Source organism: Falco punctatus, assembly GCF_963210335.1.
Source record: "Falco punctatus genome assembly, chromosome: 6".
Lineage (NCBI taxonomy): Eukaryota > Metazoa > Chordata > Aves > Falconiformes > Falconidae > Falco > Falco punctatus.
The window spans coordinates 81,934,413-81,958,064 of record NC_137585.1 but is presented as its reverse complement, the minus strand read 5'-3'; the positions used below and the strand labels follow the sequence as shown (position 1 = coordinate 81,958,064).

The 23,652-nt window shown below is 39.1% G+C and overlaps 1 protein-coding gene across 3 annotated transcripts in view; it reads right to left on the bottom strand.

Moving 5' to 3' along the window:
* The window catches only part of CPED1 (cadherin like and PC-esterase domain containing 1), a 159,106-nt gene that overhangs the window by 119,468 nt on the left and 15,986 nt on the right, over window positions 1-23,652 (bottom strand). For all 3 annotated transcript variants that reach the window (XM_080393906.1, XM_080393908.1, XM_080393907.1), the window contains exon 3: window positions 22,323-22,509. In XM_080393906.1, the coding sequence (XP_080250032.1) occupies window positions 22,323-22,509 (187 nt within the window). The remainder of the gene's footprint in view (window positions 1-22,322; window positions 22,510-23,652) is intronic.

Here is a 23,652-nt window from a genome sequence, read left to right as displayed (position 1 = left end):
GGAAGTAATATTGGTCATGCTATTGCAAACAGCAGGAATTTTAGCCTGAATTTTGGTGTAGTGCTTTCCTAAATATTAGACATCAGCTCGCCTAAATATTAGACATCTAGAAATGGTATACAAGGTGGGAATTAAGTTGCACTAAGCAAGTTAGCTAGCTTCTGAGCTGGCTCTGATGCTTACTTTCTAGGGCAAAGCTGACCTGAGGGACCATGGGGTTCTATTATCAGGTAACAAGCAACACCAGAGTCAGAGATGACTGACTGAAGAGACAAACTAAATTGCACCAATTAAACACCATTATGGATTAGAAGATACAAACAGGTCTTGGAGTCTGTCCATATCGCAGCATGTAACGTGGTATAGAAATGGCAATGTAGCTTCAAATGAGCTTGCTCAGCTCCCTCAAGTGATTATTTGTTTTCTTCTATGTACAGCCTACGTAACTGGGACTAGTTAGAGATAGCGGCATCTCTCAAAAGGTTAACAGTATCACTATGTCTGTTGAGGGCACAACAAATATGTTCAATAAAAGGTAAACCATTTCAGTGACAGAATGACAATCAGAAATAAAGAACTTCCAAACAGAAAGGGCAGCAGGAGAAGCTGTACCGCGTCCAAGTCAGGATACAGCATTAGGTCAAAGCTCTCTGCAGGACAGCTATTTCAGTGACTGGTTGGTTAGTTCTTTTTCCCAAGGCTGGAAAGATTACATGCATTTTATTCCATTTTGTTCTATCCATCTGTGATAGCTTCCTAATTTTTTTAGATAACACCCTAAATTTGGTTCCACTGATGGCCCACAGAGATACTTATTTTGGCTGATTTCACTTCCAAAAATGTAGTTTTTTCATATCCCGATCACAAATGCCAAGCAGAGTGAAGATTTCACTACAGGGGATTCAACACTCAATTTACATTAAGTACAGTAACGAACTGATTGTGCAGAATGGGCCCAAGACTATGAAACTAACTATTGTCTTTTTTATGTTTTTAAGCAATGTGACAAAGCTGAAAAGATCAATTTTCAGTTATGCTACATCCATTACTGTAAAGAATTCTTCAATTTCACATTACAAGAATCAGTATTATGGTATTCAAATAATTAAGGCATATGAAATTTAGGCAACATAGATTCACTACATGCTCCTTTGTAAAAGAAACAAACAGAAAAGTGCAGGTAGATAAAAATGGCACAGATAGCAAATAAATGAAACATTAAAGAAGCATACAAACAAATGCTTCATTTTAGTGCAAAAGATTGACAGTGTTAAGAACCTACTCAATGACCTCAGCAGCTATGTAATTATCAGATAAGCAAGATGTTATGCCTTTGACTAGTAAATACCTTCGAATAAATCATTATAATTACATATAAACCACAATGCCTAGCTGTGTGCAATTTGAAAGGGAGCAGAGGGAACTCCATTTCTCAGAAGCAGTTAATTTCCTTCCTTTGTTTATTCTTACACATCCTGGCCAGGGATGAATGTGATCCTTGACTCCAAAGAATATGCTGCACTGTGAATCATTTGCCTTTAGGACACAGCAGAGTGATCAATATGAATGTACTGAAGAGCAGAAAAGGTGAAAGGGCTTCAGACCTAACATGTTTGCGAGCCAGTGCCCAGGAAGTAGAACAGTTAACTGCTAGGAACAATTTTTTTCAGGAGTGGTTGAACGCCTGCCACTATTTGTGTTTTCTCTTTAGGGTAATTAGACATCTAGCCAGTTAGTTCAGTACAGAACAATCAGAACTGAAACATGTCTATTTATAGAGAACAGGAGACTTCCTATTAGAAAAACAGCATACACCTAGTGCTCTCTCAGATTCAGGCTGACAGAGCGCTATGACTACTATTTAATTTATCAATATATTCCTCACCAGCTACACCTGAAAAAATGTTCTTGGAAAACAAAAATAAGACGCATGTGTTAGAACAGTTATTTAGTCCTGGAACGAACTCCTCTGTGAATATTGCCCATGTCATTCCTCTCACAGCTTAACATTTTGTGGAAAATTAACATCTATGATCATGAGACCATGAGTCAGTCTCCCTTCTGCAAATGTAATAATTATAACACTGTATTTCATCGAAAAAGTGATGGTGTTATTAATACTGCAGTAAAACCAAATGGCCCAGGCAAAGGACCCCAAACTCTCAGACACTGTATTTTAACGCAGAAGACTCCTTTCATGGAAATTATTTCTAAAGGAAAGCAAGATACAACATGAGAGCTAAAACTTTCTACAATAAAAGAGAAAGGAAAAATAAAAGTGACAATAATCACACAAGTCATCTACATGGAAGAACTCGTTTCAAAATGTTTTTAGAGATGTTTAATGAAGCAGCATTAATAATGTCTATGTTATTCCATCTACAATGGAATAAATAGTAGACACTGGTTTGCTGGTTTCCTGCAGACTTCAAACCAGAAGCAGGCTTTGACAGGGCATTTGAAGTGGAAGGATAAAATGGATACTTCATACCTCAACAATTTAACTACTAGAAATTTGCATGAAGCTTTTTCCACATAAAGGGATTTGTCTGCAGTTACAGAAATCTTGTTCACTTTATTGAGCAAACCAGTGGAGCTCAGCATGCAGAAGCAGAAGACAGTATGAAATCCCACCTGATGGAGATAGACTTTACTGTTTTGTAGTACTTTGCATTTGGAGAAGCAGAGGAGTGGTAACTTAAGATGAGAATATGCAATTGTATTTTCAACCCCTCTCTGAGCATCTTTTCAAACCAAGATTTTTTAGTTCAGCCTGTTAATTAAAACCTTGCCCACACAAGTAATATTCATCTGCAGAACTACGTCGTCCTATGCAGGCAAAGTGAGCTTAATGTGGATACAGCTTGTGCTGGCAACACGATGCTTTTATTCGTCTATCTTTTTTTTTGCCAGCTCTTTTGCCCTCCTCTCCTCCAGTCTTTGTAGCCCTGTCTTGCAGTTCTGTCTTAAAAAGTGTTTGTGAACCTGAGATGTGTATTTCACGTTTACCTAAGAATATCTACCCAAGTTGCTAATCCAAGAAGCAGTAGTACAGCATACATGGATACCAATCCACTGTGACCACCTTCAGTTACTCTTACTCAGAATGAGTCAAAGTACATGCTATTCAATTCAGAGAGCAATAGATTTCAATTGAAAATTGATATAATGAACAAACTATAATTTTCAGCAAGATACCACTGGTTTTATTGGCTTTGACTCTTTGCCATTTGGAATAATTAAAATGGTTAATGTGGAAAAATAATTTAAAAGATAACAATCTAGGGAGAAAAGCAAAGATGTTTTTTTAACAGCAGTGAAAATAGCAATGCAGAGTCCAATAAAAACATTTAACTTTTTCTATAAAAATATTCTGCAGAGAGTTTTTGTATTCTGATATCATAGATCAAAGTGAACAGGAACAACATGAGAAATGTAGGATATTGTGGGGCTTGAAGCTTACAGGGTATACATTTTATAGATGAACTTCAAGAATCTCTGAAAGTGATTTCTAAATGAAGTGATCTTATTCCAACCTTTTAAATTACAATGTTGCCCCATTACCTATGGCATTTGAGGCTAGATTTTGCAGGAAAACAGTTAGATGCATGCGGATCCATGGAATTTTTAATCTTTTATGAGTATATACAGAAGAATATTATTTGATTTAACCAAATAAGTAAGGTTCATCTTAATATTATAGTTTTCAATTTCATTTTTCAGTGTTAAAGTCTTCATCCTGAATTTTGAAATGAAAGAACTTTGAAAATAAAATACCATTTTCAGCTTTTATGTTCATCTTGTATTTCATTCATTCTGGGAAATGAAAAGCCTGGTTGGAATTAATTTTATCTTAATTTCTATTCAATTTGCAATTTTATACTTGCTCACACCATCACCCTAAGATTAATTGATTTACAAGTACTAGAGTTTAAGAAGATGACAAAAAACAGCCAACATTTCTTTGTCAAGAACATACCATGTAACACTTGTCTAATTTCTTCTGACAGAGTAACTGATCTAGTGAAGAAAGGAGATAGTAGTGATGAAAAAGTTTGACTTTAGTAAGCCTTTAGACACTGTTGCCACATAACATACCTACAAGAGGAGTGCACAGCTATCTGAAAAAATGAAATCTACGCTATCAAAGTGGGGGGGGGGGTTGAGGCATAACCTCAAAGGATACCCCACCGTATATTCAGTTCTGTTCAAATTTTTCAGTAACAAGTTGAATGATGGACTAGCAAGTGCATTTATAAATAGAAAATGACAACAAGCTGAGGGAAAGTATAAGCACTTTGGAAGACATGATCAGAATTCAAAATAATTTTGATAAATGTTCCAAATTCAACCTGAGGAAATTCAAAACAAGTTAAAAGTGTCGTAATTCAGAAGGAGAAATCAGATGGACAGATACAATTGGCTAGAGAGCACTACTGCAGAAAAGGACCAGATTCATAAATTGTGTATGAATTAACAATATAATACTGTTGAGAAAAGAAAAAAAAAAAAAGAAAAAAAGAAAAAACCCCACAAATATAAATTACTTTTGAGTTGTTGGCAAAGATATATTGGTCCTGAAAGAGTTGAATTTGGAATTCCAGTTTGAAATTATTCCATGTCAATTCCCCACAGAATTCTAAATAGTAGGGTCTATTTCATTATAATCATAACCCTGCAGAAATTAAGAACTGTAACCAAACCTGTTGATGAGTGTTACATATAAGGAACAGGGGACAATCCTTCTGCTGCAGCTGGTGGTGGTCATACCTCACCAGTAACACGGTTTCCCAGTTTTAGAAAACAAAGTTTCAGTACAGGGTTACAAGGAAGTGAGTTTTGGAAGACCTTGTACTGGGTCTGACTGGGATGGAGTTAATCCTCTTCCTAGTAGCCTGCACAGTGCTGTCTTCCTGATCTGTTACCAAGCCAGTGTTTGTAACACATGAACGTTTTAGCTGTCACACAGTGTCAGCGCCTTCTCTGTGTCTAACTCGGCCCTGCAGCCAGCAGTCTAAGGTGGGCAAGAGGCTGGGAGGGGACACACCTGGGACAGCCAACCCAAACTGGCCAAAGAGAGATTCATAATCATATGAGGTCATGCTCAGCAATAAAAGCTTGGGAAAAAGGATGAAGGGGTGTTGTTCAGAGCGATGGTGTTTGTCTTCCCAAGTAACCCTTACACGTTATAGAGCCCCGGGGTCCTGGGGATGGCTGAATGCCTGCCTGCCCGTGGGAAGTAGGAATACCTTATTTTACTTTGCATGCATGCATGGCTTTTGCTTTACCCATTGACCTGTCTTTATCTCAACCCACGAGTTTTCTCACTTTTATTCTTCTGATTCTCTCCCCTATCCCACCACATGAGCGAGTGGCTGGCTGGTGCTTAGCTGCTGGCTGGGGTTAAACCACAACACCAAAAAAATGGATCTTTACCCATCCAAAATCACTTGTCCTCTTCAATCACTGGAGGCAGAACACAAAGTAAACATTTTAATTTGCAGCAAAGAGTACATAAAGAAATGTTTCTAACCACAAGGATGAAGTGCTACTTTCAGGAAGCCACAGAACTGCTGCCAAGGGAGATCCTGAGATTTGTACCTGATCTTTTTTTTTTTTTAAAGAAATTCCCCTCAGCTCTACTGGAAACCTATTTCCAGGCATCTCTGAGCTGCATGGCTGTGAAGAGAATATTTTCAGGAAAAGGTATTGTTTAGGTACTGATGCATTAAACTGTATTCAAATATAATTTTGGCATGTTGCAATCCTGATCTGTAAAAAGAATAAATATGATGAATGTAAGTTTTAGCTTCATGAATCGTGAATCCTCATAGGCTATGGGGTGGGAGTGGGTGGGGGGGAAGTCAAACTCCTCTGCCTCTGCAGGGTGATGGAGTGAGCACAGATTGAACCGTTTGGTGAAGAGGTACATATTTATGGAAGTAGCTGCACAATTCCAACTCTAAACAAGACAGAAAGCATTCTTCATCCCTGCAAAGTAGTCATTTTATAGGAGCCAATAGTTTGGTAGTCAAGAGATTAGAGTGGAAGAACTACCAGATGTCTGAAAGACCAAACTACTGTCTCACTGCCTGGCTTTGGACTCTGGCCTGGATTTTATGCCCCTCAGCATCTCAGAGCGCAGCAGCAGCAGACAGGCTGTGTGACAGGGTTTGGGGACGTGGGAATTCTACACCTCTGAAGATGTGAGCTTCACTGATAATGCTCCAGGGAAAAATATCTTTTGAAGCCTATTTCTGGTTACAGCAGCTCAGCTGTCTCACTTGTGCACAGATCAGAATGCCACTTGTTGGACTGAATGCTTTCTCTTTGCCAATGACAAGGCCTTTTACAAGCTTTTGGTATCACTGTTCATTTATAGGGCTTTCCCTAAAGCAGTGTCTCATACCTAGGTGCAGGAATTTTTCCCTTAAAGAAGTATTTATTGGAAGTTTTTTAGTTTTTCTTTTGACAAGGTTCTTGGTAGTCATGAGCTACCACCAATTTGAACTCACTACGACAACAGTGAAAGAATTATCACTCTGCTGAGTGAAGACAGTGTAGGAAAAGATGGAGAGGCTTCTGCTGTTTTCTGAACTGTTCTGGAAAGCAGCTGTTCACCTGTCCATGTGCAAACCTTTCACTGTTTCATACAGCGTGCTCCATGCTGCTTGTTAAGATTGACTGTACTCTGCCATAGCGCACAGTCCAGTCCAGTAACCACATGCTTAACTAGACAAATTAGGTTGAAATCTCTTGGCACATTAATTGCAGTGTAGTATTATAAGTGTAAACCTCTCCCTCCTCCATGTCTGAGGCTGACATTGTTGAACACAGTCAATCCATTCACAAAATTCTTTGTACAGTTGCTGTATAGCTGCCAGGGAAAGGCTTCAGGAATCTTGAGGACAGTCACTATCCAACTCCCTTGAGGATGATCAGGGTTTTATTTTGGTTCAGCTACCCCCTAACTAAGAGGATCTGAAGCACCAAGGGAAGCATTCTTTGTGGAGGAGAGGCTGGAGTGAACCAAGTGGAACCAGTCTAATTCCAAGGACAGCTCACCTGTCCCTGAAGAGTTTAGCACAAAACATTGCCCTGTGCTCAAGACTTAATGCACAGTCACATCTGCATTCGGCATTTGGGTAGTGAAATAACCATTTGAAGTCCTATTGCAGTGCCTCACCCATAAAAACAGGGTAATGCTTGGCTATTCTGTATATCTTTTGCAAATACTGTGAAGAGGTGTTAGGTTTAACTACAAATGAGGAGGAATAATGCTTCCATTCTTGTCTGAAAAAAAAAAGAGTTGTTTTATTACTTTTTCCTCATAGCAGGAAGGGCTAGGCTGCAAGCCTGCTTTTCTTGTGAATCCAAAGCAGAATTTCAAAATTACAAAAAGAAATTAGTGTAACAGGCCAAGAGCTACCTGTTTCTTCCAGAACTCTTCTCAGATTTGGCAAGATGTTCTTTTTCCACCTGTTCTCGGACTCTAAAACTGCCTTGGACCTACCTACCAAGTCAATCAGTTACCGTCTTCCTTACTGGAGTAATTGATAACACAAGGCAAATGAATGTCTCTAAAAGAAACAAAAGAAAACTCTTGCAGGCATAAATATGAGGATGGAGAAGAGTCAGGATAATCCTTTCTCCATTTATATCACATTCAGTCATGGAATAGATTAACAATCCTTTCTTCAATCAACAAATTACCCTACTACAAGAGACAAGCACAAAAGAAGTTGCAGAGTTGCAGGAAATGATGTGAGGCAGTGTTTTTCAATTTGCAAATAACTGTCTGTAAGACAACAAAAGGTAGTGCACTAAAAAATTGCAGTATTATTAATCTAGATCCATATATCTTTCTTTGCAATTAAAGAACGAGCAGAATACTGGAAATAAAAGTAACTACAGTACATTAAAAAATTATATTAGTCTGACATGGGGAGAAGAGTACTGCAGTGTAAAACAGGTACATTAGGTGGCTCTCAGTTTATCCGTGAGAGACTGTTTCAGGCTAAAAATAATTACTCAGAATTACAATTTGTAACTCTAACAACCTATAGTTTTTATCATGGCATAATCTGTGAACTCAAGCTATGCAAATATATTGTCAAAATACTTTCTGAGCTACAGCAGAGTTCGATAGCAAACAAAAGGAAAAATATGTAGTCCTGACCCAATGGCAAACACATCAGGCCAATTCAAACACTTAAGCCTGTTATTCCACTTCTGTGCTTACACAGCTTTGGATAAATATTCAGATTACTCTGGTATGCTCTCCACACATGGCTACTTTCTGCATAGCAAGCCTCAGTGAAACCAAAAGCATCTATTAATCCAATATGGTACTCTACTTTTATGCAAGCTAAAAAGGTTTACATCCCTAGTTGCTCCCAAATGCTGGAATTCTTACTCTATATGTATTTAATAACCAGGTAGGCTAGCACAGTCAAAGCTGTTAGATGTGTTTCTCACTCATGCAAGAAAGCATTGTGGGACTAAGACCTAACTTTCTCTGTGATGGAAGTACTTGGTACCTAGTCAAAGCACATAGCCATCAGAGATCTTCCAAAGCTCGGCTAATCCATCTGGGCTTCCTTACCTGCTGTGAAGGTGGAGAAGGAAACTGACAGAAAACCCAGACTGAGATATATTAGAGACAGGCTAATGACAGTTGAGTAGGATGAAGAACCAGGTGAAAACTGGAAAGAGAGGATGTGCATGTGGGAGGTGGAAGGTCATGTGGTTGAGATGTGTAGGAATCAGACTGACATGAAGAAGCTCATGGGGAAGGCAACTCTACAGTTAAGGAAGTTATCGTCCATATGCTGCATCTGTTACAGGCATTGGAAAATTTGCAATGACATCCCTGTCCTGGTAGCAGAGTCTGGGGCTCAGCATGAGAAGTGGCAGTGTGCCATGCATGGACCAAAGAAAATAAATGAAAATATTACCATTTTCACACATGCAACCCACTAAGAGAGGAAAATCTCATTTTTTTCTTCTTGCAATGATGAGAGGGCACTCAGCTCTCCAAGTCTCAGCAGAGAGGGAAGGATAACCCCACCCTGCTCTGTGCCGAGGAAGAAGACTCTGCCTGACACAATTGCCTTTGGACAACTATCACTGCACATGATCCAAGTTATTCTAATAGATAACACTTAGGACTATATTCAGGAAAGAACTTCATATCCCTGTTCTGTGCACCCTGAGGCAAAGTCATGTGAAAAAGCAGCATGCAGTCATGAAGTGGGAAGATGTATCATGAGTGAGTGAGTCAAATCAAAGTCACTCTTTTCAGAGTGCACGTCACAGCTTATGAGTACATAACTGTGCACTGCTTGTGTGCATATATGCCCACTCTGGTCTGATATTCACAAGGTTCCTTAGCTCTCCCACTGTTTATTATTAAGTTATTTTATTTAAACTTCAGATAACATAAAGTAGCAGTTTAAATAGGTAAGGTAGATACCTCTGTCACTCACAGAGCAGAGGTCAAAAGAAGGGAAACAAGCATATACAGCAAAGAAGCACACAGAGATGTAAGATGAAAAAAACAACAGAATCAATTGATGCAAAATTACCAGGATTCAAAAATCCTATTACAGAAACTTTTACTAAAACTCCAATTATTTTTTTGGGGGGTGGTGGGGGAAGAAAATTGAAGCATGAAGCTCTGTTATTTTACTGAGAAACTCAGAGGAACACCAGTTACAGTTTTCAGACTTATGTCTTTGTTGCTGAATAAGCAGAGTGGGAGTGCTGTGTTCACTGCTTCTGTGATAAAAAGCTCACCTACAGACAAGCCCAATGGAGCCCAGAGGAACTGCATCAGGTGGGGGGAACCCAAGTAGCACCCTGGCCCAACTGCTTCCAGGGACATCACAGGAGAGGGATCTTCCCACTAAACACTCTTCTGTCTTATGCATGTGCACATGTATGTGTGTACACACACATAAAGGAACACAGAGGCATGATGCTGGGTGGGGAACCCCAGTAACCCTGCAAGAGAGACACAGGCCCCTGACCTGCTCCCACCCAGCTGCCCCAGGGGAGACTCAGCCCCAGCACCAGTCATGATGAGTGAATGAACTGGAGCTCTGGGACACCTTATGGACCTGGGGAGTGGTGAAAGCACATTGCCTAAGGGTTTGGAACTCGTTATGAGGTACAAAGTAAAGAGCATTTCCCAATTGCTTCTTATGGGTTGTTTAATGGAGGAACCAAAGGTGGGAGTAAAGGATATCAACGAGGTTTGAAGAGGAACAAGCATGCGAAAAAGAGGAATAAAGGGATAAAAAGGGCTTGCCAATCTCTAAGCGGTGGGCTGGTTGCTACTTTTGGCTGACCATGTCCTGTACCTGGCCCATTTTCAAATCTTTGCAGCAGGGCTCTTTCACATGTGCATGGGGGGGTGGGCTCTAAATGCAGCCCCTGGAGGGGGACCAGGGCTTGGAGGTCCATGTGTCCCTGATGGCAGCAGCTGGAGCAGATATGCAAGTGCATGTGTGGGTGCTGGCTGGTGGATGAAGCCATGGGCGCTGTTCATGTTTGTGTGAGTGCTGAGTGTGTTGATCTGTGTGGCTGGCCATCTGTTTGCACGTATGCCGGCTGGGAGCATGCTCAGGCTCATTGCTGGTTGGGGCACGGATCGGCATCAGCTTCACCTCTGTCAGGCTGCTGGATCTGGCAGTTTCTAATTTGGATGAGTGTGTTCATAGGAGCTACAACAAAAACAAGAGGTACTGAGACATCTTCCCCACTAGACTATTAACAAGCCTGCTGATCCTGCTGCTCATACAAGGAAGAGTCTGAATATTCAGAGGGGCACATGCAAGAAATGGAAAGAGCTGGAGAGCTGAAAAAAGATTCGGTGTGTGATTCAATGGGAAAGTAGCAACTGGGGAGGAGGAGTTCTGCCCCAGGAAACCAAACTGTTGGCTTGAGTGTACTTTCCATCCTGCCCTTCACCCTGATCTTTCTCTCTGCAGCAGGTCATGAGGAACCTGAGCTGAGAAGCCCTCCAAATGATGGCACTAATAAGAATTCATTATTGACTCAAAAAGGCAGAAACTGTGCTAGAGCTTAGGAAACAGCCTCTTCCCTTCTATGGGTATAGAGAAGCCTCAGGAAAAGCAGCTAAGGAGTAGATGGATTTATTTGTCTTAATGTCCTGCTCATTCTAATTATAATGGATTAGGATAACAATTACAATGATAAAAGTAGTAGTAGTGGTCTTACCTGTTTGATCACCTATGCAAGAAACAAAGACACATAATTTAAAGTCCAAATGGCAGCCCTTGATTACTGCATTTACAGCACTCGGACATCCTCTGCCAACCCTCATTAATGTGTCAGATTCCTTAATACCCAAAAGGCAGGAAACAATCAGAATACTGAAAAAGAGAAGCTTGGGAATACAGGCAGTGGCAAAACTAAACAGTGTCAGGACACAGACTCAACCATTGGCCTTCAATCATCTACTGCGCTTGTTTTCTTCTCCCTGGGTGGCCATGCACTGCCCCAGGAGACAGCTTAAGCCAGTGACAGTTTCTAAAAGTCAGCAAAGAGCAGGCCACCCTCATTCAGGGAAAAATAATTTAGATACATGAACATGAGCCATACTGCATCACTCGTCCTCAGAACTAGGGAACTGACCCAATTTCTTTATGATTTAGGCAAAACACCATAGAAGACAGTGATGCAACAATTAAGTCATGGCTAAAGGGAGATCTCCAACTGTACCCCACAGATACTGTTTTCTATGCAGCACCCTATGCTGCCTTTTGGCTCTACTCACCTAGCATGCCATGGGGTTGTGAAAGTTGGTGATACAGACATGATCATCACTAACATGTAGAGCACCCATGGAACATGGACTCTAACATAGACATTAAAATTATCTCTCCAAACATTTTAAACAAACATAGGGTCTCTGGCTTTCAAAGGTTGGCAGACACCCTCACATTGTTAGACTTGCAAAAAATGTGTACTGTAATGTCTGGGATGTAAATCAGATGTGTCATGGAGCTGAGTAGGAAACAAAAAAGCCTGCTGCCTTCTACTTCACAGATTATCCTGTCATTAAAGAGGGCAACCTAACTAGTCTACAGTTACCTTCTGTGCTATTACTTTCTTGAATATTTCTTTCTTTCTATTCTTAAGAGTTTTCTCCAAAGGTACTCTAATCTTTTTCTAAAGCTGTAACACTTCACTTCCAAGTGAAGATGGGGTTAACGTGCCAAACTCTATGCATTTAAAGTCCTTATCTTCAGCCTACTCTTTACAGAAAACTAGCCCATTTTTTTTTGTTGAAGACTGACTTCTAGACAGGCTAGCCTCACTGTGCTTGTGAAAACTGGAGTGAGGTTTTTTTCTGAAAGAGAAAGTTGGTGAAGCCAGATGGGGGGGAAATATATTTAAATGCCTAATTCCCATTTAGACAGACAAATACTTCTTGCTTTGGGTCAAAACAGATAGTTCTTGTTCTTATTTTATCAGCCTGTTTAACAAAGTACTTCAGTATGCTGATAGGTTTTCTATTTTATCTCTTGTAAAAAAATAAAAATTACGAATTGTAGCAAACAGTGGTTTTCTTCCAAATAAAGAAAAAATGTTGGGTTTTTTTTATTTTACCATTTTACACAAAAATTCTTCAACTGAGCTCTATTCTAACTGCCAGATCTAAAATAACTGTGGTTCTGCCAGATTCATCTTGTATTTGCACAATGCAGAAGAAGTTTCACTGTATTCTATGTACACATACACTTTTAGTAGTTGCCATAAATTAAAAATGAAACTCCTTTTTATAGCTAAATATTTAATTTGGAAAGCATTACCGAAAATGTCAGAAACAAAGTCATTACAACAACGAGCTTGTTACAGAAACACTTTATGCCTTGAATCATTTGCTTCAAACTTTCCAAAATGCACACCACTCAGCTCTTCTGTCCTTCTCTCTATCACAGACTGAATATATTTTACTTATGTAAAGCACCATGAAGGAAATATGTTAATACTATATTTTTTAATCTTGCTACCAGTTAAGGTTGCTCAAATCCTATTCCTTTGTTACTTTTTAATTCAAAACCCTTTCATATTTTGCCATATTCTTCTGTTGTGACAAACAGACTGCTTTGTAAGGAAACACGTGTGCCAAAAATGATTGAAAATAATTATATGTGGGTTTTTCCTTTTTAAAGAAAGCACAGGTGTCACTTTTAGTAATAATTTTCTGTATGAAACTTCTTCAGAATTCTGAAAGCTCTCATGACTAACTTCAAACTGATGGACAGTTAGTTTTAATTTCTGAGTACATCAGAGAAGCTTTCTTTATTTTCAGCATCTGTGCAAGCTAGGATTACCCCCAATGGACAACCTCAGGGTCCAAATAAAAGAATATTCAATAGCACATTGAAAAATCAACTTTTGAACATCAGAAGGGTAGAAAAATTCTGCTCATGAAGGAAAGCTTCCCATTTGATGTAAAATAAGCCAGTGTAACGACAGTATGGTGCATGAAATTTTCAGAAACATGTTCTAACCCATGGGTGGCTACTGTACTTTTGATGTCTGGGGCATTTGAGATGCAGCATTCAAAAGAGCTGTCAGCTGAAAGTGGATGCAGCTGGAGAAAGTTGGAATCTGAACTTAGGAATGGAGTGGGCTGGCTGCAAATTACAATGAAGGCCCACACAGCGTATAAGCTTTTTGCTACAAACCAATAACAGTCATGGTAGCTAAAGAAAAAGAAAAAAAAAAAAAAAAAGATTTGGTTTCAGTGGTATATAATGCCTCTACCTCAAATGGGTGCACAGTGATGAAAGACACCGCACTTCTCACAGCTGATCAGGGCTCAGAGCCAGTGAGTGCATCAAAAAGGCTGCACAGCTTCCAATAGCCAAAACACTGGGCAACACTAACGCAACAATCCCTTGGAGAGAGTGCTCTGGCGGGACTGCTACAGGCTTCTGGCTAGACTTACTGTCATTCTCCCAGCACCTATATTAGTAGACAATCATCTGACATTTAGGAACAGAAAGGTATTTATAAACCAGAGGCTCTGCTCGAATCCTATCAGAGCCAGGATTCATTTCTTAAAGGGAAGCATTTTAAAAAGACTTAACTATCTGCTGTTACTTTCTTATCCCATAGGCTACAGTTACAAAACATTGCCTTGAACTCTTTTACAGGATTTGCACATTACTAGCATATTATAAAGCTTGTATACTTACACTTTAATCCCTTGTATTTTGTTTAATTTCAGTAGACTCACACATTGTTGCTTTCCTTTGGTCAACGTGTGTGTCTGCCTGGTCACTGGTGTTTTTCGGATACTATTAATATGACATAATTTATTCCAGCAGTGTTTTAATTTTAGCTCACTGTGTAATCAGTGTGTAATATTTTAATTATTGTAAATTCTAAGTCAGCCCAATAAATACCAGTCTCCACTGGACTGTATTTTCTGGTTATATAACTAAAAACAACATTCAAAGAAAGGTAGATTTTGCAACTTTATGACTAAATGCCATATTTTGGTTTTAACTTGACAAAGTTCAATGTCCTTATACCTCTGTTATGAAAAAATGAAGAATTTCCCTTTCTCAAGGAAAACAGTACATCTGAAACAGGGTTTTTAGTACAATTCTACAGAGGGTTTATTTTAGTGATACAAAGAAATAGTTTGTGTGCTCTTCTGCTAGAAAACACAATTATGTTCTGCTTATAATTAGGAAGGAGAATACATACTGTTCAGAAAACTACATGATGCATTTAGATTTTCTAACAATAAAGCACAGCATTGCAATAGAGAGCAGCATTTATGTTGGTATGTCAGAAACTCCTCTGTCTTGTACTGAAATCAATGTCTGAAACATGAGATTAAGCATCAGCTTTCAACTAGGGGCAAACAGCCAGGCTTAATCGCTAAAAGCAAAATTTAAAGATGATCAAGACAGTGCATGTTTCTGATATACATTTTGTTCCTAAAACTATATGAACTTTCATTTTAATGAAACAGAACAAACAACAAACATTAAGTATGCTTGTAACTCAGTATGCTCTGAGAATCACATTTCTACCTATTTTGCTTGTTTAGAAAGTTCCTTGCTTAACAACTTACAAAAAGAATGCTTCTCAAATATATGTTTTACTTATCAAAACTTTGCCCAGGACTCATATGACATATATTTTGCATTAGGAAACCAACCAGTTTTATATAATGTCAGCTATATAATTGTACCAACAGTTAACCAAAATGATCTTTAGAAGAGAAGTTACATCTGCTAGATTTGAAGATATACATGTATTTGTATGGTAACCCACAAAATACTTCTGTGGTTAGCCTCACCATTATTATTTTGCACAATATTTTAAATGACTGACTTATGATAGAATGATCTTGTGCTTTTGCTGGCATGCCAGGATCTCCAGTCCTGCTTATTTAACCTTACCTCCACAGCCTTGTTTACACGTTTGGAACCTGATTTCAATTTACTTAATTTTCTCAGAGACTTTTGTATTTATAAAAGCTGAGCATCTAGTGACCTCTCTATTCCTGACATTTCCTTTACTCTCCACTATAAAAAAAAAAAAGAACAAAAACCCCAGTGTCCCGTTTCTGTTCCAAAAAAACTAAACTGCTTCCTTCAGTGGGTTGGTCCTTGTAATTGAAAATGGCAACCAGATGTTTACAGAACACACCAGCAATTTTCCTTGAGGCCTTTAGTCTTTATAATTGTTTGCTAAAGTTAGTTTGGTTTCATGGAAACTTGTCTGAGACTGTAACAAACAGCAAGTAGGGTCTCCTAACAGTACTCTGGGCAATCAAAAATAAAAAAAATGAAATAAAAGTAAAGTTAGAACTAATGCTACCTACTCCTGTTAATGTATTTCAAACTCCATAGAAAACTATTCACTAAGGGAGAAGATTTGGTTCTCTTAGTACTGATTTTTACATGCCACCCCATGAAAACCATCCCTATTTCAGACTGTGTTATTTACTTTCTACCTTCTCTAACTTCAGCTGACTATACTCTAAACACCACTGATTTTGTGCTCCCATTACTTTTCCCCATTTCTGTCAGGAATCTATTCTCATAGGTTTGGGGTTTTTTGATAATATTTTGCATTTCAAGAAGATGCTGTAAACTACATATTGCTTGTTCCTCAGTTTGAGCCCTGAGTCACTTCAATCAGCTGATTCACACCTGAAATTGGTCCATCTGCTTTAGAAATCCCTGTTTTCTTTCTTCAATTTCTTGTCTGCCTCATCCTCTCAAGGCTAGTCATAGACTTCAAGAAGTCTGTGAGTCCATCTTATTACCCCACAAGGGGACACACTACACCCAATATAATCTCTTTACCTAATATTTCAAGTTCCCTGAGACTGTATCCTCCACAGCTCCAGGGGATCTATTTGATTACTTCATTAGCCTTACCCCCAGAACAGCTTTCCTAATATCTAGCACAACTTTTGTGGTGTCATTGTAGCACTTCATGTCCTATTTACTATAGGATTGTTCTTTTTCCTTTGGCAGCAGACTTTTAAAATATTTTATGTTAACAAACACCTCTGTTCTCCTAGTCATACCAATTTTTACATTCACTGAAGAAAGACCATCACTGTGTCCTCCTGTCTCTACCACCTCCTCTCATTCTCACTACTTTATCTGATTTATTATGTCTTGGAAAATGAAAAGCAAACGTCTGACAGTCATCAGACACAGCCCTGGGGGTCTCCAAAACCCAAGGCTGTAGTTTATCCTCTAGACTAATTAGCAGCCCTGAGGTAACTATTACTGGATGCACTTATGAAGTAGTACTTCTGCAGGTTCCTACCTTGCTCCTGGCCAGATGTCAGCAATTAAGCTGATTCTTTTGCTGATTTAGCCTCTGGTCAAAATTATGAATAGTGAGGTGATATAATACACTGAAGGAATAACATCAAGACATACAGCAAGGAGCATGCATTTCATCCTAGGTCTGACTGTGACTCATGATTTTTATCCTAGTTTCTCCATCTCTAACTCTGGTGTGGCAACATTTCTCTGCCTCCTAGTCCTACTGTGAGTAGAAGTGAACAGGCAGACATTTTCTTCCCATGGAAAATGCAGATTTTCTTTAAAAAGCATTTTTTACAAAGGATGCCAAACAAACCAGAATGAAAAAATTCATGAAGACTAACTTGAAAATTTGCTTTTTAGGAGAATTAAAGAATAAAGAAAAAAAAGAATTCTTTTATCTGTCCCCAACTTCTTCTTCAGTCATGCGCCATCCAAAGAGAGACAGAAACCTGCAGCTAGTGTTGCTCCACATCTGCGAACACCCATGCTTGCTCCTGCAGGCTCACGCTTCCTAACATTCCCCAAGCAGCAGCTTTTACAAGGAGTGACCACTGGATACAAGGAAGCAACACAGTGTTCTACAGAGAGACAAGGAGGGAGGTAGCTAAGGCCGTATCTGAATAACAACACAATTCTCAAATCAGCATTTTACAGCAAAATTAGTTATGTCTGAATATATTAAGATTGCCTTAATGAGGAGTTATTCATTCCTTGCTGCAATATCTAAGTAATGCTGTGAGACGCCACCTTAAATGCCAGACAGATCTCTTGACCTCAGTACATAGAAGGGCCAAGATTCCCTCAGATTTGCTCTCATGGGTCTGTTGTTTTACTCATCCCTTCCTGTTCTTGGAGCAGCTCCACCCAAGCACCACTCCCACATCTGCAAAAAGTCAGATCATCCTCATAGTTGCTGGAACCAGGGCTTAATTTACACAGCCAAGTACTTAGACATAGCATGCTCTTAAAATGGCAGGAAACAGAACAGAATTCAGTGCATATTGATAAAGCCAGCAAAGTGGAAATAACTTCATATCTAATATTCTTTGTAATATATGTAAATTTAAGGTACATATTGTATATGATCTCCACTTAACAATCTCAGGTGAATGAATAGGACATGAAGCTGGTATTGATTTCAATGGAAATAAATATCAAGACTTACTGACCCAAGAAGTAAATATTGACCAAAGGTAAGACAAGTTCAATACTTATCTTATGGAACAATAAATCACAAAAAAAAACCCATCACTCAAAACAAACCAATATAGGTACTCTAACAATCTTTGTAATGGCATGGATAAAGCTTCATCTTCAGTGGATGTCACTCAAACTGCAAACAGAAGCCACAGTAAAGTTTAAATACTTAACCAAAGTGTTCTAAAAATAGGAAATGAATATGTAAAATCAATACTATGAAAATGGTTTATGATTCTTTTTTTGAAGCCACTCATTGCAATTGCAAAAAACTTCCATGAAATTACTAAAATGAGCATTCTAAGGCAGCAGGGAGCACATAATGTTACGCTGCACTCAGCTTGCCAGCAGCCTGAATAGATGTGCTTTTTTCCATGGCCAGACTGACTGGTTATCATTAAGGTTAATCAGAATCTTCTCCATTCCAAAAGCTAGTGGTAACAACAGAATTTTGCATGTTATTGCAGAATGAATTATAAACTGACTGGTCAGATTTATAGCATAAAACTGCACACATTTTTCAGAGCCTGCAGTTTTCTGAGAATTGCATTAACTATTAGTAAAGGTGAAGAACTGAGAAATGAAGGAAATGCCTACTAAGGGAGAGTCACCATTGACTAATGAGGCAGGCACACTGAGCCAAGGACAGAAAAACTGATGGCTTCAGAAAGAACAATATAAGTAGTTTGTTTATTTTAGAAGATGTCATCTGAGGAAAGTATGGAATTCAGGAAAGGTTAAGGCAGAAGACAGTAACGAGGGAATGTTATTTTTGGAGGGCAGAAATGCATTTTAGTGCAACAAATTTCTGAGATAGAACTTTCTTAGTAAAAAAATGTTGGCAAGGCATCACACAGCCATAGGGACCCACAGATCTTTACTGTAGCCCCAGAGATGAGAGGTTCTTGGAATGGAAGGGAAGAAGGCAGAGACTCTGGAAAGTATTTGGTAAGTTCTTCTCTGGTGTTTGCCACTCTGGGAGGACCTAAGCATAGTCTGAAGCCAGGCGGCTCATCCCACTCACCTGACAGAGAAGAACAGCTCTGTGCTGGGCTGAGGGAAAAAAGGCCTGTGGCTTGCGTAGCTCAGCACAGTAAACATCCCAGGAAAAAGCCAGGAGGTGTCACTCCTCCTTCTGATCCTTTTATTATTTTCCATGAGGATGTGATGCCAGTTTCAACACTCCAAGGCTGCAGCAAAAGCAGAACTGGAACCAGAGGCTATACCTCTATGAGCAGGGTCTCATATTTTAAGAAAACAGTGAGGAAGGAAGGAACAACACACCAATCACACCTTCTGCCTAGCTGGCAGACAAAAGTAGTGTACAATGGTAAAGATGTGTTGGCCAATACAACCTGATAACTTCCTCAGCAGCTGTTATCCAACTTCTTTTGAACTGCTTGCTACATGACAGACTTACCACAGGTATTGGAGATACTGACCATGCTAAACCAATTCTACCCTAACAGGAGTGGCATGCCCAAGGTGGCAATCCCAGCTCTCTTCAAAACCTGACTATCCCATCATCTGCCACTAACACAGTACCACTATTTCCATCCTGGCAGCAGATTCAGACATGTTAAACCTTACAGCAACAGTGGCTCATTTAGTGCTGCCACAAAAGCAAGATGCAGAACTCAGAGCAGGCACAGGCATTATCAGTCCATGGGCTTTTCCCTCCATGTGGGTTTAATTGTTAAAGAGTGGTGAAAGCAGAGTTACATTTCATTCAAGCAAAGCTGCTTCAGAATTTACTGACAAAGCTATTTTTCAGTGAAAAATTAGGAGTTTGAATAATTTATGTTTTGCTGCAGAATGCATCTGTATGGCTTTTTCATAGGAAACCCATAAACCACAGTCTCTTTGGCACAGAAAAAAAAAAAAAAAAAAAAAAAAAAAAGAATAAAGGTATGCTTTTCTTTTTTAGCCAACTACTTTCTGGTTACCAAAACTCAATATGTTTTGGATGGTCTTTAAGAAGTGAAAAATTTCCACTGAAGGAAATGGTTCTCTTGAAGTTTCTGACAGCCATGAACTCAACACAGTGCTGCAGCCCAGGTGTGGAGGATCTCTCTGTAAGTGTGCAGAGCTGTGACTTTTGGGTTTCAAACAGGAGTAGAACTGGTCCCAAAATTAATAGCAGGCCAGCACAAAAAAGTTAGGAATGTTTTGTAGTGAATTTTTTTCCATATATGACTTCAGCTAGACTTTTGGCTCTCAGCCTTTCTAAACAAAAAATCCTTTCAAAATTAGAGTGAACTTTGAAAGATACACTAGTAAGACAGATTGCACAAAAATAAAAAGCACTGGATAGAGCTGTTAAATAATACCAAGTAAGAAGGAATTACTCTTTTAATAGATTTTTCACAACACTCATGATCTGTGCTTCTCAGTCCATTATCTATATCCTTTTAATAGAGGCTTCAAGAAGCATATTTTTTAATAATTTATTACTGTCCTATTGGGAAAATATTATGACAAAACATAGCTCAAAATACCCTTCTTCAAAATAAGGAGTACTATCCCATCCAGAACAGTAACCCCCATCATCTACTGGCAAAGAAAAATAACTTTGAGCATACCTTGTTTAGTTCTAAGAAAAGATCATTGGTTTGGTATGCAGACATGTTCTTTTACTTCTTGTTTTTAAAATAGAACTTTAAAGCTAGGAACTTATGTAACAGAGGGAATAGTTAAAGGCAGACGTATGTTGCCATGAAATGGAATTAGTAGTATCTTACTCTTTACCTTAAATTGGCAAGCATTTGACTTTTCTACATACTCTAACATCTGCTGGAAGCTGTAGGATGTTCCTGGAAAATACCTAAACCCTTTTCATTTTATTTTTTTCTTTCATTACTGGAAAAATAGTGCAGGAAGTACTGGTGCTAGCCTGTAAAATATAAATACCCACAACTAAGCTGATTTCTGCAGAGGCAGTGTTCGGAAGGTAAAAACCTGTATTGGAGAACTTCAGGCTGAACTGAGCAAAATCTAGTACAGTCATTTTTTTTTTTCTAGGTGATAACTGAATTTGGCATACCCACTTCTTTGGCCATTTATAACAATTGTATGTCACAGAGATGGAGTGCACAGCCCCCAGAGATGCCATCTTTTCTCTGCAGCCCATCTGACATTAGTAAAGCTTGCGGATATGCTGTCTTGTCACTCTGAGATGGAAAGTACTCAAGGCAAGGAGTGGCTGAAAGGTGCCTATGAAACCAGGTTAAAATGAAAGAGTGAGGTAAAGATAATTTATATTTCTTGGTACAGCCTGCCAAGAAACCTGCATGTACCTCATTTTCAAGAAAGTTTCTTAAAGAAACTTGAAATTCATGGTGGAATTTTAAGCAGCAGCCTCAAGCATGCTAAGTAATTGTTTTTCAGCTGTGAAACTACTCTGATTGGTTAAAGCACAAAGCAAAACTGAGCTCTTTGCTAACCCCAGGAATGTATTGCAAGCCTGAATGATGCAAGCAGCACTCCCTTCAGCATCAGAAATCACCAACCACACAATTTTTCTTACTGACAGAATGGTGGACTGTGTATTTTTTTCAAAGCCTTCCAGTTCCGAATTGACTTCCAACAGAAGACCAAACTAAGATTACAGTTTCAGTTCATACCTCTAAGGTGTCCAAAAGCACTTAAACATTGTCAGCATATATATAGCTGGTGTCCAAAGCTCTTCTGTTAAGTACAATATAACTAAATAACAAAGCTACAGCCCCTGTACAAGAAATAAGCTTCTTCAGTAGCTTGCTTTAACTGTGGAACAAATTTCAACAGGACCTAAGAACCAACAGTAATTTAACCCAGTTTCTCCTGCAATTGCAAAATGTAATTCTGTATTGTGTTCTTTAACAAGCTTTCAGAGCAAACAAAACACTACCGGAGAAAAAAGTGTACCTTCATGCATACAGCTTTTCTTTAAGAAAGAAAATTACAAAGAACCAAATGTAGCAAGTATTTGCTTTGTTATGAAATGTTCTACCGAAAAACATTCAGTTATATTGATGAAGTTGGTCATCAGGAAAAAAAACTGATCTGATTTGGTTGTCAAGACTATGACGAATCACTGCTGCATTTTTTTCACAGAAGGATATATCTAATGGAAGAATCATCTATTTGTGGAAAATCATCTGCACAACTGGGAAGGGCTAGAATTTGGCTTCTATCCTTACATCGAGAGTTTATAAGCTCTTCCTCTGTGGAAGAACTTGGATCAATAGCTGATATTTAGTAATTAATGAATTAACTAAGTCAAATTTTTCTTACTGTGATAAGGGCCCTCATGCCTGGGGTCTTCCATCAGCCTCCTGTTTTCAAGGACTGTGACTGTATATCCATGTTTTGTCAGGATCCGCTGACAGAGCTGACGGTCACTTTCACGGTGGGCAGGAGGTGCATATACAACTGCTCTTCTCGTATGGCTTCCAAAGTACTGGAGAATGGAGTCATCAATCTACAGCAAACAATGCAAATACAATGGTTGTAAGATAGGACACTCCTCAGCAGTCTAATACACAGCTGTTATTTTTCACAAAAAGAAACTAGTAACTTACTGTGACAATCCAGGAAAATTTCATGGTATAATTAAGAATTTTCTTTATATCAGGGACTTCTGAGTGCAAATTTCATTTTGTTTGCCTCTCAATTTTTTCTGCCTTCATTTTTGACCGATATTGTAAGGGTTCAAAAGCAATGGAGGATCTTTAAACCATGGTCTTCCCTTCATCGAAACACCTTTGGCTGAAATCTGGGCTGCTCTGATGAGCTGGTAACAGTACTTGCCAGCTGACTTTGACTGTGGCTTCAGGCCGAGCTGTGGGTGATCTAGCAGAAAGGACTTGATGGGTCCCATGTAAACTGTTCCAAGGAATGTGGGTCCTATGCATATGGTAGGGGCAGGGGTCAGAGTTCTGCTGTGCAGCATGATTAAAGAAAAAGTAAGAAGAGTACTGAGGTAGAAGCAAGCAGAGGAATACTAAATAGTACTGTAGATTCCTCTGCTCTAGAAAATTAAAAGTGACCTTGTCAGTACCTTATTGCCTTACTAGTCCGACACGATCCAGCTCATAGAGAGACTTGTATATAGCAGCAAGTGGAAAGGTGTATGATGTCTCCAGTGAATCCCAAGGAACTTTTGAGTTTTCTACCATTAACTGTCTTCCTATGTACATAGCGAGTAGGGACAACGGCATCTAGACAAAACCCTGCCTCTGTATAATAGGCTGGGATACGAGCTTCTTGCAAGAAAAAATGTCAAAGAGACACCAGAAACACACAGAGATAGTGTGAGCTTGACATTATCTGAAAAGAGCAAATTACTGGGAAACTGTCATTGGGTCTTCAGAAAAGGGGGATATCTTATGCCTTACGTAAGTGTGGTGGGCTGACCCTGGCTGGATGCAGGTGCCCACCAAAATCACTCTGTCACTCCCTCCGCAGCTGCACAGGGGACAGAAGATACAAGGAAAGGCTCCTGGGCTCAGATAAGGGCAGGGAGAGATCACTCACCAGTTTCTGTTCATGGGCAAAACAGACTCGACTTGGGGAAAATTAACTCAATTAATTACCAATCAAATCCGAGTAGGAAGTAAAAACT